The sequence below is a fragment of the Vombatus ursinus genome, unplaced genomic scaffold (genome assembly GCF_900497805.2).
Source record: "Vombatus ursinus unplaced genomic scaffold, bare-nosed wombat genome assembly UNPS02014198.1, whole genome shotgun sequence".
In the NCBI taxonomy this organism is placed as follows: domain Eukaryota; kingdom Metazoa; phylum Chordata; class Mammalia; order Diprotodontia; family Vombatidae; genus Vombatus; species Vombatus ursinus.
Genome location: NW_020953976.1, coordinates 421,499 through 440,459, shown reverse-complemented (window position 1 = coordinate 440,459; position 18,961 = coordinate 421,499). Strand labels below are relative to the sequence as shown.

The 18,961-nt window shown below is 55.2% G+C and overlaps 3 protein-coding genes across 4 annotated transcripts; 1 reads left to right on the top strand and 2 right to left on the bottom strand.

The window, feature by feature from the left end:
* Window positions 1–980: 980 nt before the first annotated feature.
* On the bottom strand, window positions 981–8,294 carry PRPF31 (pre-mRNA processing factor 31). Its single transcript, XM_027860484.1, has 14 exons — window positions 8,232–8,294; window positions 5,437–5,621; window positions 5,298–5,358; window positions 4,552–4,635; window positions 4,368–4,465; window positions 3,897–4,003; window positions 3,360–3,529; window positions 3,059–3,216; window positions 2,435–2,524; window positions 1,976–2,103; window positions 1,816–1,888; window positions 1,558–1,686; window positions 1,370–1,468; window positions 981–1,199 (listed from the first exon to the last, which is right to left on the bottom strand). Exons 2-14 carry the CDS (start codon window positions 5,611–5,613, stop codon window positions 1,074–1,076), a joined length of 1,500 nt encoding a protein of 499 aa, XP_027716285.1. The 5' UTR covers window positions 5,614–5,621; window positions 8,232–8,294; the 3' UTR covers window positions 981–1,073.
* Window positions 8,295–8,706: 412 nt separating this feature from the next.
* On the top strand, window positions 8,707–11,615 carry TFPT (TCF3 fusion partner). 2 transcript variants are annotated; one of them, XM_027860488.1, is made up of 6 exons: window positions 8,707–8,715; window positions 8,931–9,189; window positions 9,782–9,852; window positions 11,005–11,074; window positions 11,171–11,383; window positions 11,466–11,615. In XM_027860488.1, exons 2-6 carry the CDS (start codon window positions 8,935–8,937, stop codon window positions 11,595–11,597), a joined length of 741 nt encoding a protein of 246 aa, XP_027716289.1. In that variant the 5' UTR covers window positions 8,707–8,715; window positions 8,931–8,934; the 3' UTR covers window positions 11,598–11,615. The 2 variants fall into 2 exon arrangements, with proteins under 2 accessions (XP_027716289.1, XP_027716290.1); XM_027860489.1 differs by lacking the exon at window positions 8,707–8,715 and adding an exon at window positions 8,723–8,729.
* Window positions 11,616–11,649: 34 nt separating this feature from the next.
* NDUFA3 (NADH:ubiquinone oxidoreductase subunit A3) lies at window positions 11,650–12,646 on the bottom strand. The gene is made up of 4 exons (XM_027860490.1): window positions 12,540–12,646; window positions 12,199–12,273; window positions 11,874–11,951; window positions 11,650–11,783 (listed from the first exon to the last, which is right to left on the bottom strand). The coding sequence occupies exons 1-4, from the start codon at window positions 12,547–12,549 to the stop codon at window positions 11,692–11,694; spliced, it is 255 nt and encodes an 84-aa protein (XP_027716291.1). The 5' UTR covers window positions 12,550–12,646; the 3' UTR covers window positions 11,650–11,691.
* Window positions 12,647–18,961: the final 6,315 nt, after the last annotated feature.

Genomic DNA, 18,961 nt, shown 5'->3' with positions numbered 1-18,961 from the left:
CGCCCGGGCCGCGCCCGCCCATTGGCCGCGCCGCGCCGCTGCGCCCGGACTCCATTGGCCGCACGGCGAGCAGCAGCTGCCGATTGGGTAACATGGAGCCCGGCCCGCCTCCCACATCCTCCCTCCAGACTCCCACCCCTCCAGGCACAACACGCCGGCGCGAGGGCAGACGCGTCAGTCAGGCAGCCGTCGCGGCGCCATAGGCTGACGTTGGTCCTCCCCGCCCCACCTTTGCCCCATTGGTCGAGGGGGCGGAGCCGGAGCCTGCAGCCTCAGTCAGAGCCTGGGCGAAGTTTCACGGGCTCTAGGTAGCGTTCTAGCCTCCTGCCATTGGTCAAGGGAGGGAACCTAGGCAGGGCTTCATTGGTCCCAGCTCTGCCCCCCGTGGACAACAACACGGCAGTGTGAGAATCGACGTGTCCGTCAGACGGGAGCGGCCTCGCCATTGGCCAGCCTTGGCTCCCGCCCCGCCTCCAGGGGGTTGGGGGCGTTCCCAAGCTTGCGACGGCCGTCAGAACCTCCGCAGCGCCGCGCTCACTGGAGGCCGTAGGCATCAAACGCTCCGCTATAGACCAAGAGGCGGGGTCGGGGCGAGCGGTTTTATCCGGGCTCCTTCGGGGCCCGACCCTCCCTCCCTCTCTCCTCCGTGGAGAAGGCCCCGCCTCGGGGCCTGGGCCCCCGCAGCTCGGAGCGCCCGAGGCAGGAGCCAGGGCTCAGTGCCCATTGGACAGCGGGCAGAGGGCGGGCCCCTGGGCCGCGAGCTGCCGGCGCGCCGCTGGCCGCTGCAGCCGCCACTCCTCCTTGAGCCACCAATAAGGGGGCACGCCTGGCAGGAGGGAGACCTGATTGGCCCAAGCGCCGGGGCGGGCCCTGCCCCTCAGCTTCTCTTTCTGTAAAATGGACCCTCCTGCTACAAGGAGGGAAACTGAGGCCAGAGGCTAGGATGCCATCACTTTCCCTACACACAAGACCCCAGCACCTTTATTAAACGTTTTTATTTGGTTTTTAACTTTTTCTTTAAAAATTACAAGAGGAAACTAAAGGGGGGGGGCAGTTGGCCTTGGGTAGCCCCATCACGTGGACAGCACCCCGCTCTTCTCCCCCTTGACCTTGAGGAACTCGGCCATGCTGGAGAAGTACTTCTGGTTGGCCTCGGCCACCTTCTTCTCGGCGGCCTGCGGGTTGACGATCTCCAGGCCCTGTGGAGGGGGCAGGAGGGGTGCTGAGGTGGCTGGGGGGCAGCCCCCCACCCCCACACGCAGTACCTCTCTTTCTGCCATTTCGGGGCCACCCCTCCCCCATACACACACACACACACTGATGGGGTGCAGCCAATCCCCTCCCCCAGACCAGGGGCCTGAGGCAGTACCTGCAGGGGTGTGAAGGCCACGCTGGATGCTGTTCCCGAGGACCTGTCTCGAATGGTAGACTTGCCACCATAGACGACGCTCTGCTTCTGCAGGGTCCGCTACGGGTGCAAGAGAACAGCCTGGAACCCAGGCCCCCATCCACCATGTTGGCATCCCCCTGCCCCCACAGCCCCACCTCCCCAGGTACCTGCAGAGTCTTGGAGATGCGGGCCTTGGTAGCCTCATTGACTTGGGTCTGGCGCACGCGCCCGCTGCCCGACTTGCCGAGATGGCCCAGGCTGAAGCCCAGGTCTTCTTGGTAAGCATCCTCCTCAATCTAGGGAGACGGACAGGAGTTGAGAGAGCCCAGCCCTCCAGAGAGGGGGTGGGCAGGGGCCAGGGCAGGCCTCACCCCCCCCAAGAGGACCCAGTCTGGGGCAGAGGGGCAGCCAGGGAAGGGTCTCACCTCCCCAAAGCTCATGCGATTGGCCTGTTTGCGAATCTCAGTCAGCCCCAGACGCTCCTTCATCTTTCGGTACCTGGGAAAGGGCAGAGAGGGGAGGGATGCAGGCAGGGAGATGCAGCTAGCTGCAAGCACCCCTGCAGTGAGCAGGGCCCATCCTCACCTGCGGCCACCGCGCTTCTTCCTCTGCCCATCTAGGGGGGCGGGCAGCGGCTTCACCTGCTTCACAGGGGGGGGCTCCTGCCATTTGTCAAATTTCCGCTCGATCTCGTCCTTGAGGTCATAGCCCACCTGGGGGGAGGGGCACGAGGCTGAAGGAGGAGCTGCCCCTGCAGCTCCAGGGCCCACAGCCACACATGAAGAAGGGGGCAGACGAGGGCCCTGTCCTTGGTCTGGGCCTCGATTTCCCATTTTGTCATCAGTAAACCCTGAGCCTCCAGGATCTCACTGTGAACTGCTGCAGAAGGGACAGTGTCTGCCCTCAGCCAGCTGGTGAGGGATACAGGCAGGATGGCACCCCCCTCCCAAGCCCCCAAATCCCAAGGTTCCTGGTGTCACCCGGGGATGAGGCCTGCCCCACAGCAAAGGGGGAGCACAGGCAGATCCTCCCCGGCCTTCATACCTTCCCCTCAGGGCTCTCGTGGAAACTGTCCACTCTCGCGGCCAGGGTGCATTTGGCGGCCACCAGGCGAGCTGCCTTCCGCCGCAGATCCTGAGATGAGCAGGACACACTCCATCATGGGGTGCAGGGACCCTCACCACCCCCTCCCCTCCCAGCCTGTCCTTTCCAGAGAGGACAGAACTTCGAGAGCAGGCACGCTAAACCCTAGTTTGGGAAGTGGTCTGTTGGGCGTTTCACTTGGACCCTGCATTTCACACTAATGGGTTTCCTTTGGAATCTTGAGGATTTAATTCTGATGTCTAACTAACCTCCTGCCCTACTGTACAGACAGCAAGACTGAGGCCCGGAGAGGAGAAGGGGCTTGCCCAAGAGCACTGAGGCCTGCCTGTACATGGGGGTATAAAGGTATGAGTATAGATAGGAGGTGGTGAAAACAGGCCAGGACACGTGGACGGAGAGGCAGCAGGCTGGCCGGGGCTGTGTCCCTTCATGCCCTGGCTCTCAGTGTCCTCATCTATAAAAACTGCTGCCTCACAGGGGCACCTACTGTGTGGAGCACACATGTATGTAAGCGTGAACACGCACACACAGCCTCTGCACTCTGGACAGAGAAGGAGGGCTCACCGGGGGGAGAGACTGCACAATGTCACTGTGGTAGATGTAGCCTGTGTGTGGGAGCACGGAGGTGGACGAGAAGCCCGACAGCGTCTTGCGCTGGGCCCCGAGCAGCATTATGTTGCAGGCCGGCATCTTGGAGAGGTTGGTCAGGCCGCCAGCCACGCCTAGGCCGGGCCAACGAGGCTGTCAGGGGAGGCAGGGCCTGCCCTGGCACCTCGCGACACTCCTGTCCCTGGGGTCTCTTCCCAGCCTCCTCCACCCCCCACCCAGACCGGGCACCTTCTCCCCCAGGGTACCCAGGCCTCACCCATGATCTTGGCGGCAGCCGAGGCACCGATGATGAGGGAGAGGTTGGGGGCGATGAAGGACATGCGGGACTCCACGTACTCATAGATGCGATGCTTGGAAGCGTTCAGCTCCAGCGCCATGTCGCAGGCCTCTTCCAGGCGCTCCAGCTCCTCCTCTGACAGCTGCTGCCTAGAGAGCCAGGGCGTCGGGCCCTCACCCCGGGCATGGGGGGTGAAGGCCCTGCCTTCCAACTCTGACCCTGACTGATGCTTGTTAGCTAGGGGGTGAGGGGCGGGTGGTGACCTGAGCCTCCTCTGCACGAGGCCATGCCGGGGTTAGGGCATAAGAGGCCAGGCAGGGACACCTCGGCCCCTCTTGGCCTGCAGAGAGACCCGAGGCCACCCCCGGGCTCTGGCCATCTGAAACACAGATCGCTCATTGTGGGAGGGAGGCAGATGAGAGAATCATCAGCCCCCACTTCCATCTAAAGAAACTGAGGCAAAGAGAGGGAGAAGACTTGGCTGGGTAAGGAGGTGGCAACTGGCCCCATATGTACCCCTGGGTAGTCGAGGCCGTCACGCTGACCACCATAATGGTGGCGTTGGTCAGGATCTGCTGCAAGGTCTCATTGTTCTTACACTTGTCCAGGCTGTTTCCAAGTTCCTGAGGGGTAAAGAAAGGGTGACCTCAAGGGTCTAAGGACAAGTCGATCCTCCTGGCCCAGCCCACCTTAAGCCCTCTCCGACAAAGGTCTTGGAAACAGACTACTCCAGTCTCATTGCCTCCCCCAGAATGGGCACCCCTCAGGACAAGCCTGTGCCTCCCCACTTCCCCCTCCCCCAGAATGGGCACCCCTCAGGACAAGCCTGTGCCTCCCCACATCCTCTTCCCCCAGACAACGGCCGTGTTCCCTCCACAAACACACAGAGACAGACACAGAGACAGACACAGACACAGACACAGACACACAGACACACACACACACACACACACACACACACACACATCCCTGCCCCGGCCTACTCACCTTGACCGTCCGGATGTAATCCAAGGCATTTGGAACAAGAGACTCCAGTTCTGGGAAGCGCTTGGAGTATTTGTCCCGGATAAACTTGTGAATGATATCTTCAGAGAGAGGAGATGCCAGGTGGCAGCTCCCTCCAGAAGCCCCCATGCCCACCCCTCAGCTGCCCCCTCCCTTGCTTACTCACTCAGCTCATTCTCAATCTCCACAGTCAGGTTGTTGGCATCCACGATGACCCGGTACTCTGGGGCTGCCTCGACCGGCCCCGTCACTGTGAGGGCAGAGGGGAAGTCATGAGGCCAGGGCCTCTCCCACGCAGGAAAGGAAACGTCCGCCTTGAGGGGACTGGTGCAGGGTGAACGGGGACCAGGAGAAGAAGGACAGTAACCACAACCCTGGGAAGCCTCGCCGTCTCTGGTCACTGGAATGCGCAGCCCCCCCTCCCCCGCCCCCCGCGCCTCGGCCGAGGGGATGGACTGGGGCTGCACCTAGCACGTGCGGGAGCTAGATCGGCACCAACCCACACAGCGGTTCCGAGGGCTTTCTTTTCTCCCCGCTCCCCCCCAGGGAGGCAGAGAAATGGGAGAAGGCCGTCCTCAGGTTCTTCTGGGAGATGAAGAGCCTGGCCCAAATGCTTCCAGCTGTGGATGTGGGCTCTGTGTCCCTGGTGGGTAGGGAATTTGGGAGCCAGACCCCGGGGTCCCGAAACGGTGCTGCAGCACAGCCTCGAATGACAGCTGGGAGGGACCCCACGTGCCATCACAGCCGAACAGCCTCATGCCACAGGAGAAGCAAAAGAGGCCCAAAAGGAGAAATGGCTTGTCCGAGGTCACCCAGGGAGTAGATGCTGGGAGTAGGACCCCAAATCCCACGCCTCTTGCCTCGTGCCCCCCGGCCTTGTGGGCCACGTGACCCAGAGAGAGGGATGGGTACCTTCAGAAGCCTTGGCCTGTTTGCTGACGTACTCCTCGATCTTCACCATGATCTCGGCAAACTAGAAGAGGTGAAGGTTCGCGTCAGCACTGCAGGCCCGGGGAGGCCGGCTCGGCCCCCGCCTTCTCTCCCCGCTCACCATCTTGCTGTCCCACAGCTTGGCGATGCTCTTCACCGAGTCCCCGGAGAGGTCCAGCTGCGTCTCCTCCTGGACATCTTCGATGGGAGGCTCCTCCTCCCCCTCTCCAAAGCTCCCCCCCTCCTCCTCCTCGGCCGCCTCCTCCAAGTCAGCCAGGAGCTCGTCTGCTAGCGACATTCTGGGGCCTAGGACATTCCCACCCCCAGGAGTCGAATCGAGTCAGGGACGACAGAGCCCCCGAGGTCGTCTTGCCCGACCCCCCCCGCCCGTGACCCATGGGCAGCGAGCCGCTGGGCTGCTAATCAGAGCCTACGCTCGTGCTCATATCCCATGGGGAAGGAGGAGGCCGGGCCTGCGGGCCAGGCCGTGGGACGCGGGTGTCTAGCTTGGGGTCGAAGGACACCACAGTAAAACAAAGAGCCAGGAGAAGCCAGCGTGAATGTGTGTATGTTGATGGGAAGGAGGGGAGTGGTGGAGTCAGATGGAATCTGAGATCTAGAGGTACAGATGATGACACTGAGCTCGAGAAGACATGGAGAAAGTAGAAATCAGAGCTGGGAGGAGCCTGCAGAGACTTGGCCAAGGTCTCACGGAGGCGGAGGCGGAGGCGGAGCCAGGACTCCAGGCCAGTCACCTCGCTGGACTCCTCCCAGGCCCCTGCGCCACAGAGAGGCTGAGCGGCAGGCAGGGCACCTCCAGGGACACAGGCACCAAAGGAGCACGCTCTGCCTTCCTCTTCCAGGCAAAAAAAGCTGGCTACCCCTCCTCCCCTCACGGCTGGGCCTCGGTCTGCTCAGGCAAACCCTCTTCCCCTCTCAGCCCCCTCCCACACTCTTCCAAAAAAGCTGGCTACGCCGTCCCCGTCCCTTCTTGCCCGCTGCACGCAGACTCCCTGGGCCAGAAGGAGTGAAACGGATCCACTTGCAGCAGCGCCCCCCCACCCCCATCTGCTGCCACCCCTTTAGGGTGGCTCTCAGGCTCCATCCCCCTCTCCCAAACTCATCTACCCAGCCCCCAGGTCACTCGTCCTCCTTTCCGAAGCCTTCCGGTACCTGGCTCCCATGCCAACCCATGCCCTCACACCCGAGAACTACACACGTTCGTGTGTGCTCAAACATTCTTGGTTCTCACATCAACCGAAACCCATCTTGACCTCAGGCACCAATGACTGCCAAGATCCCCACATCCGCCATCACTGGCCTTATCTCCTTGATTCTGAACTCTGGAGCTCTCTCCCCCAGGGCCACAGCTCAGCTCCTTCGAGCTCCTCCTCCACCTCCCTCCTCCGCCTCCTAGAGAAGAAAAGGCCCTTGCCTCTCCCTGTTGCCCCAGGACATCACCCCTGCCTGCGTCTCCCATGCTTTACGGCTGCACCACACCTCAGCCGCCAGTCCCACTGGTTTGCCATAAACTGGTTTTCTTGAACCTCGACAGATCATCACAGCTGAATGCCCATCTTTTTGCCCCGACTGAGCCCCTATCGCATTCCCTGCAGCGGCTGTTCCAAACATGCTGTCCCTCAAGTCTTCTGCCCCAGGCTTCTCTCTCCCAAGCGGTGCCCAGGCTCTCTTCTGTCGGGATCTCTCTCCACGACCTCCTCAGCTCCCATCTCTATGATCCCGGATCCTGATGCCTCCTTCTAGTCTCTCCCGAGACACGATCCCAAATCACCATCTGCCTGCGGGGCATGTCCAACTGGGCGGGCCTCCAAGAGCCCGCTCAACGTATCCAAGACAGAACTGATTCACATTCCCCTTTACCAAGCTTCAGTTCAAAACTCCCAGACTGCTGAGTGGCACAGTGGAGAGCCCCCTCGTCCTGGGAGTCCAGTAAAACCTACATTCAGATCCTGCTTCAGACTCACACCAAGCTGTGTGGCCCTGAGCAAGTCACAAATCTGCCTCAGTGGCCTCACCTGCAAAATGGGCGTGATAACACCTATCTCAAAGTGTCACGAGGGTCCAATGAGATGAGGCTGTCCTAGGTCAGCCACGATCACCATTTGTCTACAGTGCCTGGTGGCCTCCATCACTCCACCGCCCCAGTCACCTGGGGTCTCTGCTTGAACCCGAACACGACATGCCGTCCCCCATCTCTGTGTCCCTGTCCAGGCTCCCCACTTCCACTTCACAAACCCCCTGCTTCCTTCAAAGCACCCCCAGGAAGTCTGGAGTCAGACGCCCTCGGTTGGAACCCTGGCTACCCCACCTGCTGCCTGAGCAAGGCACTTCTTGTCTCTGGGCCTCAGTTTCCCCATCTGTAAAACCCACCATTGCACCCCCATTTCTTCCTAACCGGCCCCTCCTCTAAACTGCCCCCACGGTCACCAAAGTCGGAGCCTGTCTCAGTTTCCTCTTCGCCCCTTTCCCAAGCTAAGGCCAAGGCCTCTTGTTTCTACCTCTGCAGCATCTCCCCGGTGCAGGCCCTCAGCCCCTCGGCCCGGACCACTGCCACAGCCTGCTGGGGGGGGCGGGGGGTCTTCCTGCCTCGATGCTCCCCGCCCTCGGCTGTCCAAGGGAAGTTGCCCTCTCCAGCCTGCTCTGGGCGCACACCTCGGCCCTCCACCTCCCGCCTCCGCGCATTTGCACAGGGCCCATTTCTCCGTCGCCGCCTCCGTGCAGCGAGCCCGGATTTGCCCCCGCGCTCCGCGCGCTCTGCGAATCATCTCCGACTTATTTAAACGAGAACGCGTCGAGCCCCTAGAGTGCAGACTCCCGGGGGTGTGGAGACCTAGGCCGCCCTGGCCTCGCCGCCCCCAGCCCCCAGCCCCCAGCCCCCAACTGCAGCTCACTTACCGCCTCCTCACAAGCCGGTGCGGGATCGCGGGAGAAAGCGTCGCGGGAAAGTGACGTTGCGCCCACCCGGCTCCTCCTCGCGCATGCTCCAGGCCCTCAGAGGGGCGCGCGGTTGTGACGACACCAGCAAGCGCTGATTGGCTCCCCGGAAGAACCAGTAAAAATCGGCGGCGGCGCCCAGCGAGACGCGGGGACCAAGTGCAGCGGGGACAGACGCGGGGCCTTCCGGCCCCTCCGCAGGCCGGGTAGGTTGGAAGCCCTGGGTATTGGAGTCGCTGAGAGGGGTGATGGCCTGGACCCCCGGGCCCCTGGCTCTTTGGATCCCCACAGAGAAGCCAGGGACCCAGAGCCTCGGCCCTTGGGGAGAACTGCAACTCCCAGGAGAAGCCAGGGCAGAGGCCTGGGCTGGGCAAGGGCCAGCTGCCCCGGAGCCTGCTGGGAGTTGTGGTCTCCGCGGCCGCTCCAGCCTAGACGGTGGCTGTAGGTGCGGGACGTGAGGTTGCTCCGGGGTCCCCAGAGGGAAAGGAGGGGAGATCGGGGGAGGGAGCGCCGGGGCCCCCAGAGGAGGTGACACAAGATCCCGGAAGGGGAGGCTGGGAGAAGGAGCACCGGGCCCCAGGAGGAGGGGGACGGAAGGCCCCGGGGAGTTTGGGGGTCCCCGAAATCGGGGCCCCTAACCAACCCTTTGCTCCCCGGCAGCGCCATGGCTGGCGTGGGCTTCGAGGAGTTCTCGGCGCCGCCGGGCTCGGAGCTGGCGCTGCCTCCGCTCTTCGGCGGCCACATCCTCGAGTCCGAGCTGGAGACGGAGGTAGAGTTCGTCGGGGGAGCCCTGGGTGGGCCGGGCCTCCGCGAGAGGGAGGAAGAAGAGGAGGCGGCCCGGGGCCGACGGCGCCGCCAGCGAGAGCTGAGCCGCCGCAAGTACCAGGCGCTGGGCCGGCGCTGCCGGGAGATCGAGCAGGTGCGCCCCGGCCCGGCTCAGAGACCTTGGGCCGGCCCTTTCCCTTCCATCGCCTGGGGGGAGGGGGCTTTCCTCCACCCCCATCCCGGCCATTTAGATCCAGGCACTTCCAGGACATGTCCCGGTCCATCCCCCTAGAAGTCTAAACCTCTTCTCTAACCAGCCCTTCTAACACTTGGGAGATGATGGCAGTCTTCATGGTTGCGTCCAGACCCTTCACAGCTCTGCATGAACTGAGGTCTACCACGTCTCCCCCTTCCTGTACTTGATCCGTGAAAGACTTTACATTTAGCAGCCCCTGGCCTGCCTCCTGGGTCCCATGTCACCAAGGGTGATGCTAAACCTCCTTGTGTGACTGCCCAGGTCCCTCGCCCCAAGCCTTACACCACACCAGGAGATGGTCAGATCAGTGACTCTTCACTACTGTGACTAAATTACTTCCTTCCAATCCATTTCCCTTTTGTGAAAAGGTCCTGGGACTAAAACATTATTATAAATGGTAGTGGGATGTTCTTTTGCACCTGAGGAAAGACCAAGGGAATGAGGGGGTAGGTAGGATCCTCCCTGATCTGATCTTTTCTGGCCCCCTCAGGTGAATGAGCGGGTCTTGAATAGACTTCACCAGGTGCAGAGAATCACAAGGAGGCTCAGGCAGGAGCGAAGGTGAGGTTGAAAATTGGACCAGGAACAGTGGGGGGATCTAAGGACAAAGCCTAGGGCTGGAAAGTATCCCTTGCCGGAATTTTGGGGTAGAGGCAGAGTAAAGGGGGATTTTAAGCCTGTGTCTGCTCCTCAGTTTCCAAAAAGATGAAACCATGAGCTGTCTGTGGAGACAGCAGCTAGGTAGATCTTTGGAATGTAAATTAATATTCCCCAAACAGTTCTGACCACATAAATTCCCTGCTGGCAGATCTTACATAGCTTCCCATTGGTTTCAGGATATAACACAGGCTCCTCAGCCTGGTATTTAAAGCCACCCCCAAATATGTGGGCCCCCACTTGCTTCTCCAGTCAGTTCCTGGTACTACCCTGTAAACACTCTTGTGTTCCCACATGTCCCTCTCCCTTTTCCCCCTGCTTCAGTGCATTCTGGGAATACTCTCCCTTCTGTCTCAGAATCTTTATCTTCCTTCTAAAGCTTAGGTGCCCCTTCTAACTTCCCACCTCCCTCCAGTTTCAGCATTCCCTCGTGTTTACTTATGTCAGTCAGCAAGCATTTATTAAGCCCCTACTATGTGCTGGTCAGTGTGCCAAGCACTGAGGTTAAAGGCAAAAAGTCATTACTCTCAAGGAGGGCACATTTGAATGGAAGAGGCTATATGCTGAGTAGATGGAACTTTCTCTGAGGGAATTGCAGCTGGGGGCACTAGTATTCTAGGACTAACTGAAGCCGGGGTGTGGAATTTGCAGCATTCAGGCCCCATGTGACCTTCTAAATCCTTAAGTGCAGCCTTTTGACTGAATTCACATTTTACTGAACAAATCCTTCAGGTCCCATGTGGCCTTAGAGCTGCCGACTCCCTACCCCTGAACTGGAGACTAGGGGACTGGCTGTAGGGGCCACAGAGAGGACCCTAAGTTTTCCATCCTCAGAAGAGTTGGTCCATGAACAGCCAGAGCAAGACTGAGGTTGTAGAAGGGAACTTGGGGGGTGAACTACATGTGCCATATACAGCATGTGGGTGGGGAGACCCTGAGAGATCAGTGAGAGGAGCTGGTTTGGAGACCCCTGAAAAAGCAGAGGGAAAACCAGGACTCTGAATCCTGGCTGCTCAAGCTTCTCATTTCACGAGGCTTCTCCTGTCCCGGCCCCAGGTTTCTTATGCGAGTACTGGATTCCTATGGAGATGACTACCGGAAGAGCCAGTTCACTATTGTCCTGGAGGTGAGGCCTTGGGCCGGAACCCTGGGCCACAGCGGGTGGAGAGGCCATGGTCCTAGAAGGGGTGAACACCCGGTTCTTGCCTTGGTCCCACTCTAGGATGAGGGCAGCCAAGGCCCTGATGCCCCTACCCCAGGAAATGCAGAGAATGAGCCGCCGGAAAAGGAAAGCCTGTCACCTCCCCCTCGGAGGCCCCCTGAGCCAAGCAGTCCCCCACCTGGGGAAGGCCCCAGTGGAAGAAAGAGGCGGAGGGCCCCCCGGGATGGACGCCGAGGTGGGGTGATGCTAACCCCAGAGCTAGGCCCAGGCCAGGTAAGCACATAGAGATGAGGGGAATTGCGGCAAAAGTGGGTTTTCAAAGGAATTCACCCTCCCCTTCTTTCTTTTCCTTCAGATCAAAGTTGAGGATGCCTTTGGCTTTGAGGCGGATGAAGCCCTCACCACGGGATGGGTGGCCCGAGGTCCAGACAGACTGCTTTCCTACCCCACTTTGGCCAGCCCTCCCTTTGACATTACCCCCCAATAAAGCTCTGCCTCCCCTCTACTGCCTCCCGTGCGGCACTGCTGGAGACTGTCCGGATAAGACAAGGACGTTTATTTGGGGGGAGCAGATGGAGGATTCACAGATTCTTCAGCCACTGGAGGGAAGGACCCTGGGGATCCTGAGGATGGCTGGGGATGTCAGGCATGTTGCCGTCATCTCGAACAGGAACTAGGGGTGGGAAGAAGAAAGGAGATTCACTGGCCCGGTCCTCTCCCCCCCACCCCCCAATCCCTGCTTCTCCCGAGGCTGGGGACTCACCGGGGTAGTTGTAAGGGGTAGCTCGGTTGACCATGCCTGCGTACTTGGTATAGGGGCTAAAAGGAGGTACGAGCAGAGCTGTGAGGGAGACGACGGAATCAGGGCCTGGGGTCCTTGCTCTGAAACAGCCGCTGCCCTCAAGGGGCTTACCGTCCGCCCGCCGGGAGGCCAGAGCCGCGTCCGATCCCAGGATATGCGGGATGGGGGGAGGGGGGACGCTTTGCAGGCCCGGGGCGGAGCAAGGTGCACAAGGGCAATGACCGTCCCCCGACCCCGACTGTGACCATGACCCTGGCCCTCCCCAAGCCCAGGGCGCGGGGCTCACCCAAGGTGCCGATGGCGAAGGACACGGTCAGCACCGGCTCCTTGGCCCAGGCCTCCTTCAGGAACCGGCCCAGTCCTGGCAGGGAGAACACGGGAAAGCCCCCGCTGACCTCTGAACTCCGCCCCGGCTAGACGTCACCCCTCCATGACCCCCGACCCCGCCATCCGCGATCTTGACCCTTACAGTGGCGGCCACATATCCCCCCGCCCCGCGCGCGACCTCTGACGCCTGTCCGGACCGCGGGAATCACCTCCTGCCCTGGGGCTGTTCGCGCCGCCCCGGACCACCCTCGCCCCCGCGCGGGCCCCCAACCCCTCCCGGCCGCTGACACCCGCACTCACTGCCCGCCATGTTAGCCGCTTTCTCCGTCACCGCAGGGGCAGCTGGGATTTGTGGCAGTAGGAGCCAGGATGCATGCGCATCTGCCTGACCGGCTCCCCTTTTGTAGTGCGCATGTGCACGCCAGATTTGTTCTCTGCCCTCACTTGGACCAAAAGATACGTGCGTTTTGCGAATAGAGTGGGCGGGGCTGGACCGTAGGGAATCTCCGCCCTCTTCTTGCCACTGAAGATCTAAAGAGAGCATGCGCACCTGGAGTCACCTACGGGGATTTGTGGCTCTTGGTCAAACACTGGCCTAGGGCAAGGAGGCCCGTGCGCGCATGCGCTGAAGGCTCTGGGTCTCCGTGCCGCCTCTGCAGGCACCTCCATCCATTTGAAACTGATGTTGGCTCCGGGGTCCTGTGTGACCCGTGGTCAGCCGCTCAGCCCCTTAGGGTTTGGGCCGAGAGCACACGGGGCCCGCCCACCCGTCGTGGGCGACTGAGGGGGCTCCGCTCGGAAACTGGGAAATGGGTGCAGAGAGGGCCTGGGAGAAACAAGGACAGTCCGCCTTTGCCCACATTTCTCCAGCCCTTAACGTTTGACAAGTGGCTCACGTTATCATCCCCACTTTACTGACTCGGAAACTGAGGCCTGAGAAAAGAGGTACTCAACATCACAGAAGTCGTAGCACCTCGGATCCACCATTCCCCCTCCCGTTTTACAAAGGAGGATGCTTCTCTTCCGAAGCTCAGAAAACAGCAGCTGGCCGACACCAAGAGGAAACTGAGGCTCAGTTTCTTAACAACGCCCCCAAGGTCACAAAGCAGGCTGGAACCCAGGTCCTGGGATTCAGATGTCAGAATTAGAAGGAATTAAAGATGACGGAATTCAAACATCCCCTTGCCCCATTTGCAAATGACAAAAGTGAGGTAAAAAGATGAAGAGGGTCTTTCCTTTGGAGAGAGCACGGACTTCTTCCCCTCGAATGTGTCCCCGGTCCCTGGGGCAGCCTGGTGAAAAAGGCAGAAATGCAACGCCTCGATGGCCAGCCCCGATAGCCATGATTGCAAGGCTTTGCGGTCCAGCAGCGCCTTTGCACGTGCTCATTGCTAGAGTGTTAATGTCTGTCACTGAAAAGGCAGCCAATTAAATCGCGGTTTGGTGATTAGGAGAAGATTCGTTAGCTCATTGGGAGGCTGCTGCCCTTAGCAGGACGACTAAACCAAGCTACATTAACTTCAACTCCTCCAGGAGTATATTATGGTCAATGTTCAGAAATTTGTGGATCCAATCACAGTTTCATACCCATTGTGCTTGAAATAACCACACTGAAGTATTTCGAGAAATGATCTTCCATAATGCAATCATTTTTGAGTACAAACTAATACTGTAAGTATTAAAAAGGTTCAAACCTCTCAAAACATATGCCACAACTAGATACATCAACATGATCTTTAACCATTACCCTAATATTAATCTCACTATTCTGCATCTTCCAGCTAAAAATAATAAATCAGACTATAACTTCAATTCCTCCACAGGAAAACAAGAAACTACCAACAAAACCCCAACTACCATGAGACAAAAAATGAACGAAAATTTATTTGCCCCATTCATCACCCCTACAATCATAGGTATTACAACATTACCAATCATTATAATCTTCCCATGTATTATTTTATCAACCCCAAAATGCTGACTCCCTAATCGCATCCAAACACTACAAATCTGACTAATTCGACAAATCACAAAACAAATACTATCAATGCACAACACACGAGGTCGAACCTGAGCCCTAATACTTATGTCCCTCATTCTCTTCATCACATCCACTAACCTCCTAGGCCTGCTCCCATACTCCTTTACTCCTACAACACAGCTTTCCATAAACATTGGCATAGCCATCCCACTATGACTAGCCACAGTAATTATAGGCTTCCGCAACAAACCAAAAGTGTCTTTAGCCCACTTCTTACCACAAGGAACACCCACCCCTCTTATCCCAATACTCATCATCATCGAGACAATTAGCCTTTTTATCCAACCTCTAGCCCTCGCAGTACAGCTGACAGCCAACATTACTGCAGGACATCTACTCATTCATCTAATCGGTTCCACCACACTAGCCTTATCCTCCATCAGCATAACCGTATCAACCATCACATTTACAATCCTCTTCTTACTAACAATCCTAGAACTGGCTGTAGCCATAATTCAAGCCTATGTTTTCACACTTCTAGTAAGCCTATACCTACATGACAACTCCTAATGACCCACCAAACACACGCTTATCACATAGTTAATCCAAGCCCATGACCATTGACTGGCGCCCTCTCAGCGCTTTTACTAACATCTGGCCTCATCATATGATTCCATTTCAACTCCTCTCTATTACTTATTACTGGCCTAACATGCATACTCCTCACAATATATCAATGATGACGCGACGTTGTAAGAGAAGGAACATTCCAAGGACATCATACCCCCGTAGTACAAAAAGGCCTTCGATACGGAATAATCCTGTTCATTGTATCAGAAGTATTCTTTTTCCTCAGCTTCTTCCGAGCCTTTTACCATTCAAACCTTGCCCCAACCCCTGAACTAGGTGGCTGCTGACCCCCTACTGGAATTCACCCACTTAATCCACTCAAAGTCCCACTACTAAATACATCAATCCTGCTAGCATCAGGAGTCTCAATTACATGAGCCCACCACAGCCTAATAGAAGGCAATCACAAACAAATAATCCAAGCACTATCAATCACAATCCTCCTAGGCCTCTACTTTACTATCCTACAAGCCATAGAATATCATGAATCCTCATTTACTATCTCAGACGGAATTTATGGTTCAACTTTCTTCGTAGCCACAGGCTTCCACGGCTTACATGTAATCATTGGTTCAACATTCCTAATAGTCTGCCTTCTACGACAATTCAATTATCACTTCACATCAACCCACCATTTCAGCTTTGAAGCAGCCACCTGATACTGACACTTCATAGATGTAGTATGACTTTTCCTATATGTATCAATCTACTGATGAGGTTCATATTTTTCTAGTATAATTAGTACTACTGATTTCCAATCATTAAGTTCTGGGTAAAACCAGAGAAAAGTAATTAATCTTATCATCACACTAGTTATCAATTCCCTACTATCGACCATTATTGTTTTAATTGCCTTCTGACTGCCTCAACTCTACTTGTATATAGAAAAATCCAGCCCGTATGAATGCGGATTTGACCCGCTAGGTTCAGCCCGACTACCCTTCTCACTAAAATTTTTCCTAATCGCTATTACATTTCTACTTTTTGACTTAGAAATTGCCCTCTTATTACCACTTCCATGGGCCGTTCAACTATCAAACCCCAACACAATATTAATCCTATCATACGGCCTAATTCTACTCTTAACAGCAGGATTAGCTTACGAATGACTACAAAAAGGCCTAGAATGAACTGAATAGGTTTTTAATCTAACTAAGATAATTGATTTTAACTCAATTTATCATGGTCCAAATCCATGAATACCTTATGACTTCCATCAGCCTAAACCTAATCATAGCCTTCTCACTAGCACTAGCAGGAGTACTGATTTATCGATCCCACTTAATATCAACACTACTATGTCTAGAAGGAATAATATTATCACTATTTATCCTGATAGCACTCTTAATTTCTCACTTCCACATACTTTCTGTATCAATAGCACTGCCCTCTAGCGACACCTGCCGTTGGAAAGAGGGGAAGCTTCCCAGGTGTCTCCTTGATCGGTTTCTTTGGTCAGAGATTGGAGGGAGCAAAGTCCTGTTGAGTGAAGAGCTGACTGGGTTTTCCCCAGAGAGCCAATCTGAGGAGCTTTACAATTCTAAGGTTAAATAAACCCCACCCAACCCACTGCACCCCCATTAAACTGTGAGATGCTTGAGAAGAGGGACAGTCTTTTCCCTTTCTTTGCATCTCACTGCAACAGTGTAACATTTTCTCCATTATCTGTCAAGGGTAGTTGTCGCTGCTTTATCACCTAGAAAACGGGAGAGAAATGGATATGCTCCTCGGGAGAACAGGGAGAATGGGAAAGGAAGCACTGGTAGAAAGGAGACTTCTTGTTTCTGAAGGAGCCAGTGGCCTGCAGTCCAGAGTTGTGCATTGGTGGCTTCCCAGCTCGTGCCTCTCTGGGAAGATTCTATAAGTGTGTGTGCCCACTCTCCCTCACAGACACTGTATGCATTGGCAAGAGAGTGTGACCAAGATTTGCGGAGGGACTAGGATGTTTTGATCATTCCTGAATTTGCCTTATATTGAATAACTGTAAGATTTTGGTTTTTGTTGCTCATGCCTCAGGTCTAGTCATTGTTTTATGTTTAATAGTTAGTGGTGCTAGGCATGGTAGTGCACATCTGTAATCCCCTGCAGCTGAGGAAGCTGGGCTGGTGGAGAGGGATGAATACACACTCTGAATGAATTGAGATCTCAGAGTTCTGAGCCTCAGCAAGGCTAAAGCCAATCCAGTGTCTTCATTAACTGGGAATAGAGAGCCAGCAATCTGACGAAGGGCAAACTGTCTTCAGTCAGAAAAAGAGCAGGACAAAGGCCCCCTGTTCACCAGCAGTGGATCAGCACATCCTGTGAATGACTTCTAGCCTGGAGATTAGGAGATCCAGTTTAAAAAAGTTAATGGAAAACACACCAACGAGGACTCAGGACTTAATATGACCAGTAGTAAGAATACACACACACACACACACACACATACACACACACACACACAAGTTACCTGGTCTGAGAGAATTTGAAGGAGTGAAGGAGTTCCTCTCTGGGAACCCCAAACCTGTCAGTATGATTGAGGATTAGGATGGGCCAGCCAGAGGGTGAGAATGGGGGTTGTGCTGTATCTTGAGCTGCACAAGCAGTCATTTTGATATGGTTTCATTTTCTGAGAGAAAAGCTTATGGATGTATACTTTTACTGACACTAGAATGACTCAGTACCTCTGACCTTGACCAAATGAAACAAAGTGAACTGGTTTCCCCATCTTTAATTTTTTGGCTGACTATAGACTTTGTAGCAGGCACATTGCTAGGTGGCACAGCAGATAAAACACCAGGTCTGCAGTCAGGAAGACCTGAGTTCAAATCTGGCTTCAGACATTTACTAGCTGTATGACCCTAGGCAAGTCACTTAACCCAGTTAGCCTCAGTTTCCTCATCTGTAAAATGAACTGGAGAAGGAGATGGCAAACCACTCCAGTATCTTTCCCAAGGAAACCCCAAATGGGGCCACAAAGGATCAGACACGACTTAACAACCAACAGCATTTTAATTGTGTTTTTAATTCCATGGTTTTTTTAAGAATAGATACTACTCCCAGGAAATAGGCAAATGTTGTAGCTCTTAAAGAGTATACATTAATGACTGTTAGAGATATTGCAATGGCTGTTGGTGTGGGAAAGTCAAGCATTTCAAGGACCACTCAAACCCATAATCAAACAGGATTAGTTGTCAGCTTAATTAGTCCTCAGAAAACAAAAGGGACCTGGCAGCTGGAGAGGATGTTATAGGTCTATCCACAGGGCAGGACAGGCTTCCAGAAGTTGGAAGAACAACATGGGTGGGGGTGGGGGGGGACAGCTGCTAATCACTACTATGAAGAAAATATACTTGTCATGGGCAAGATGATGCAAAAACTGGTAAAAGGTCATCTTGGTTTATGAAACTGTGTTTTTTATTCAAAACCATTGTCAGAAGAAGTCTGACAGTCTGTAAGATCTAGGCATCTTCTTCATGCAGTGAAACATTCACACTCACCCCCACCTCCACCCCCTAAAAAAGGTTTGTGAGTTAGGGTTTGGGTTTGGTGTTTTTTTTTTCAAAAATTCTATATTTGTGTGTATTAATATTATATGCTTTATATTACTAATATACATATAGTTTCATGAATTTGAGTATAGAAAGGATATCTTATGCTTTTTCCAGGTGATCCATTTGCTATAGAGTTACTGAAGTCATTCCCCCTGCCATTTAATAGAATTTTGTTTTTTCTAATTACGTTTAAAGATAGTTTTCAACATTCACTTTTATAAGATTTTGAGTTCCAAATATTTTTCTGTCCTCTGCACCTCCCCTCCCCCCTTTCTAAGACAGCAAGCAATCAGGGGCAGCTAGGTGATGCAGTGGATAGAGGACTGGCCCTGGATTCCGGAGGACCTGAGTTCAAATCTGGCCTCAGACGCATAACACTTACTAGCTGCGTGACCCTGGGCAAGTCACTTAACCCCATTGCCTAACCCCCCCCCCCCCAAAAGAAAGACAGCAAGCAATCTCATATAGGTTATACATGTACAATCATATTAAATATACTTCCACATTAGTCATATTGTGAAAGAGGAAACAGAGCAAAGGGAAAAGCCACCAAAAAAAGGTGAAAATAGTATTCTTTG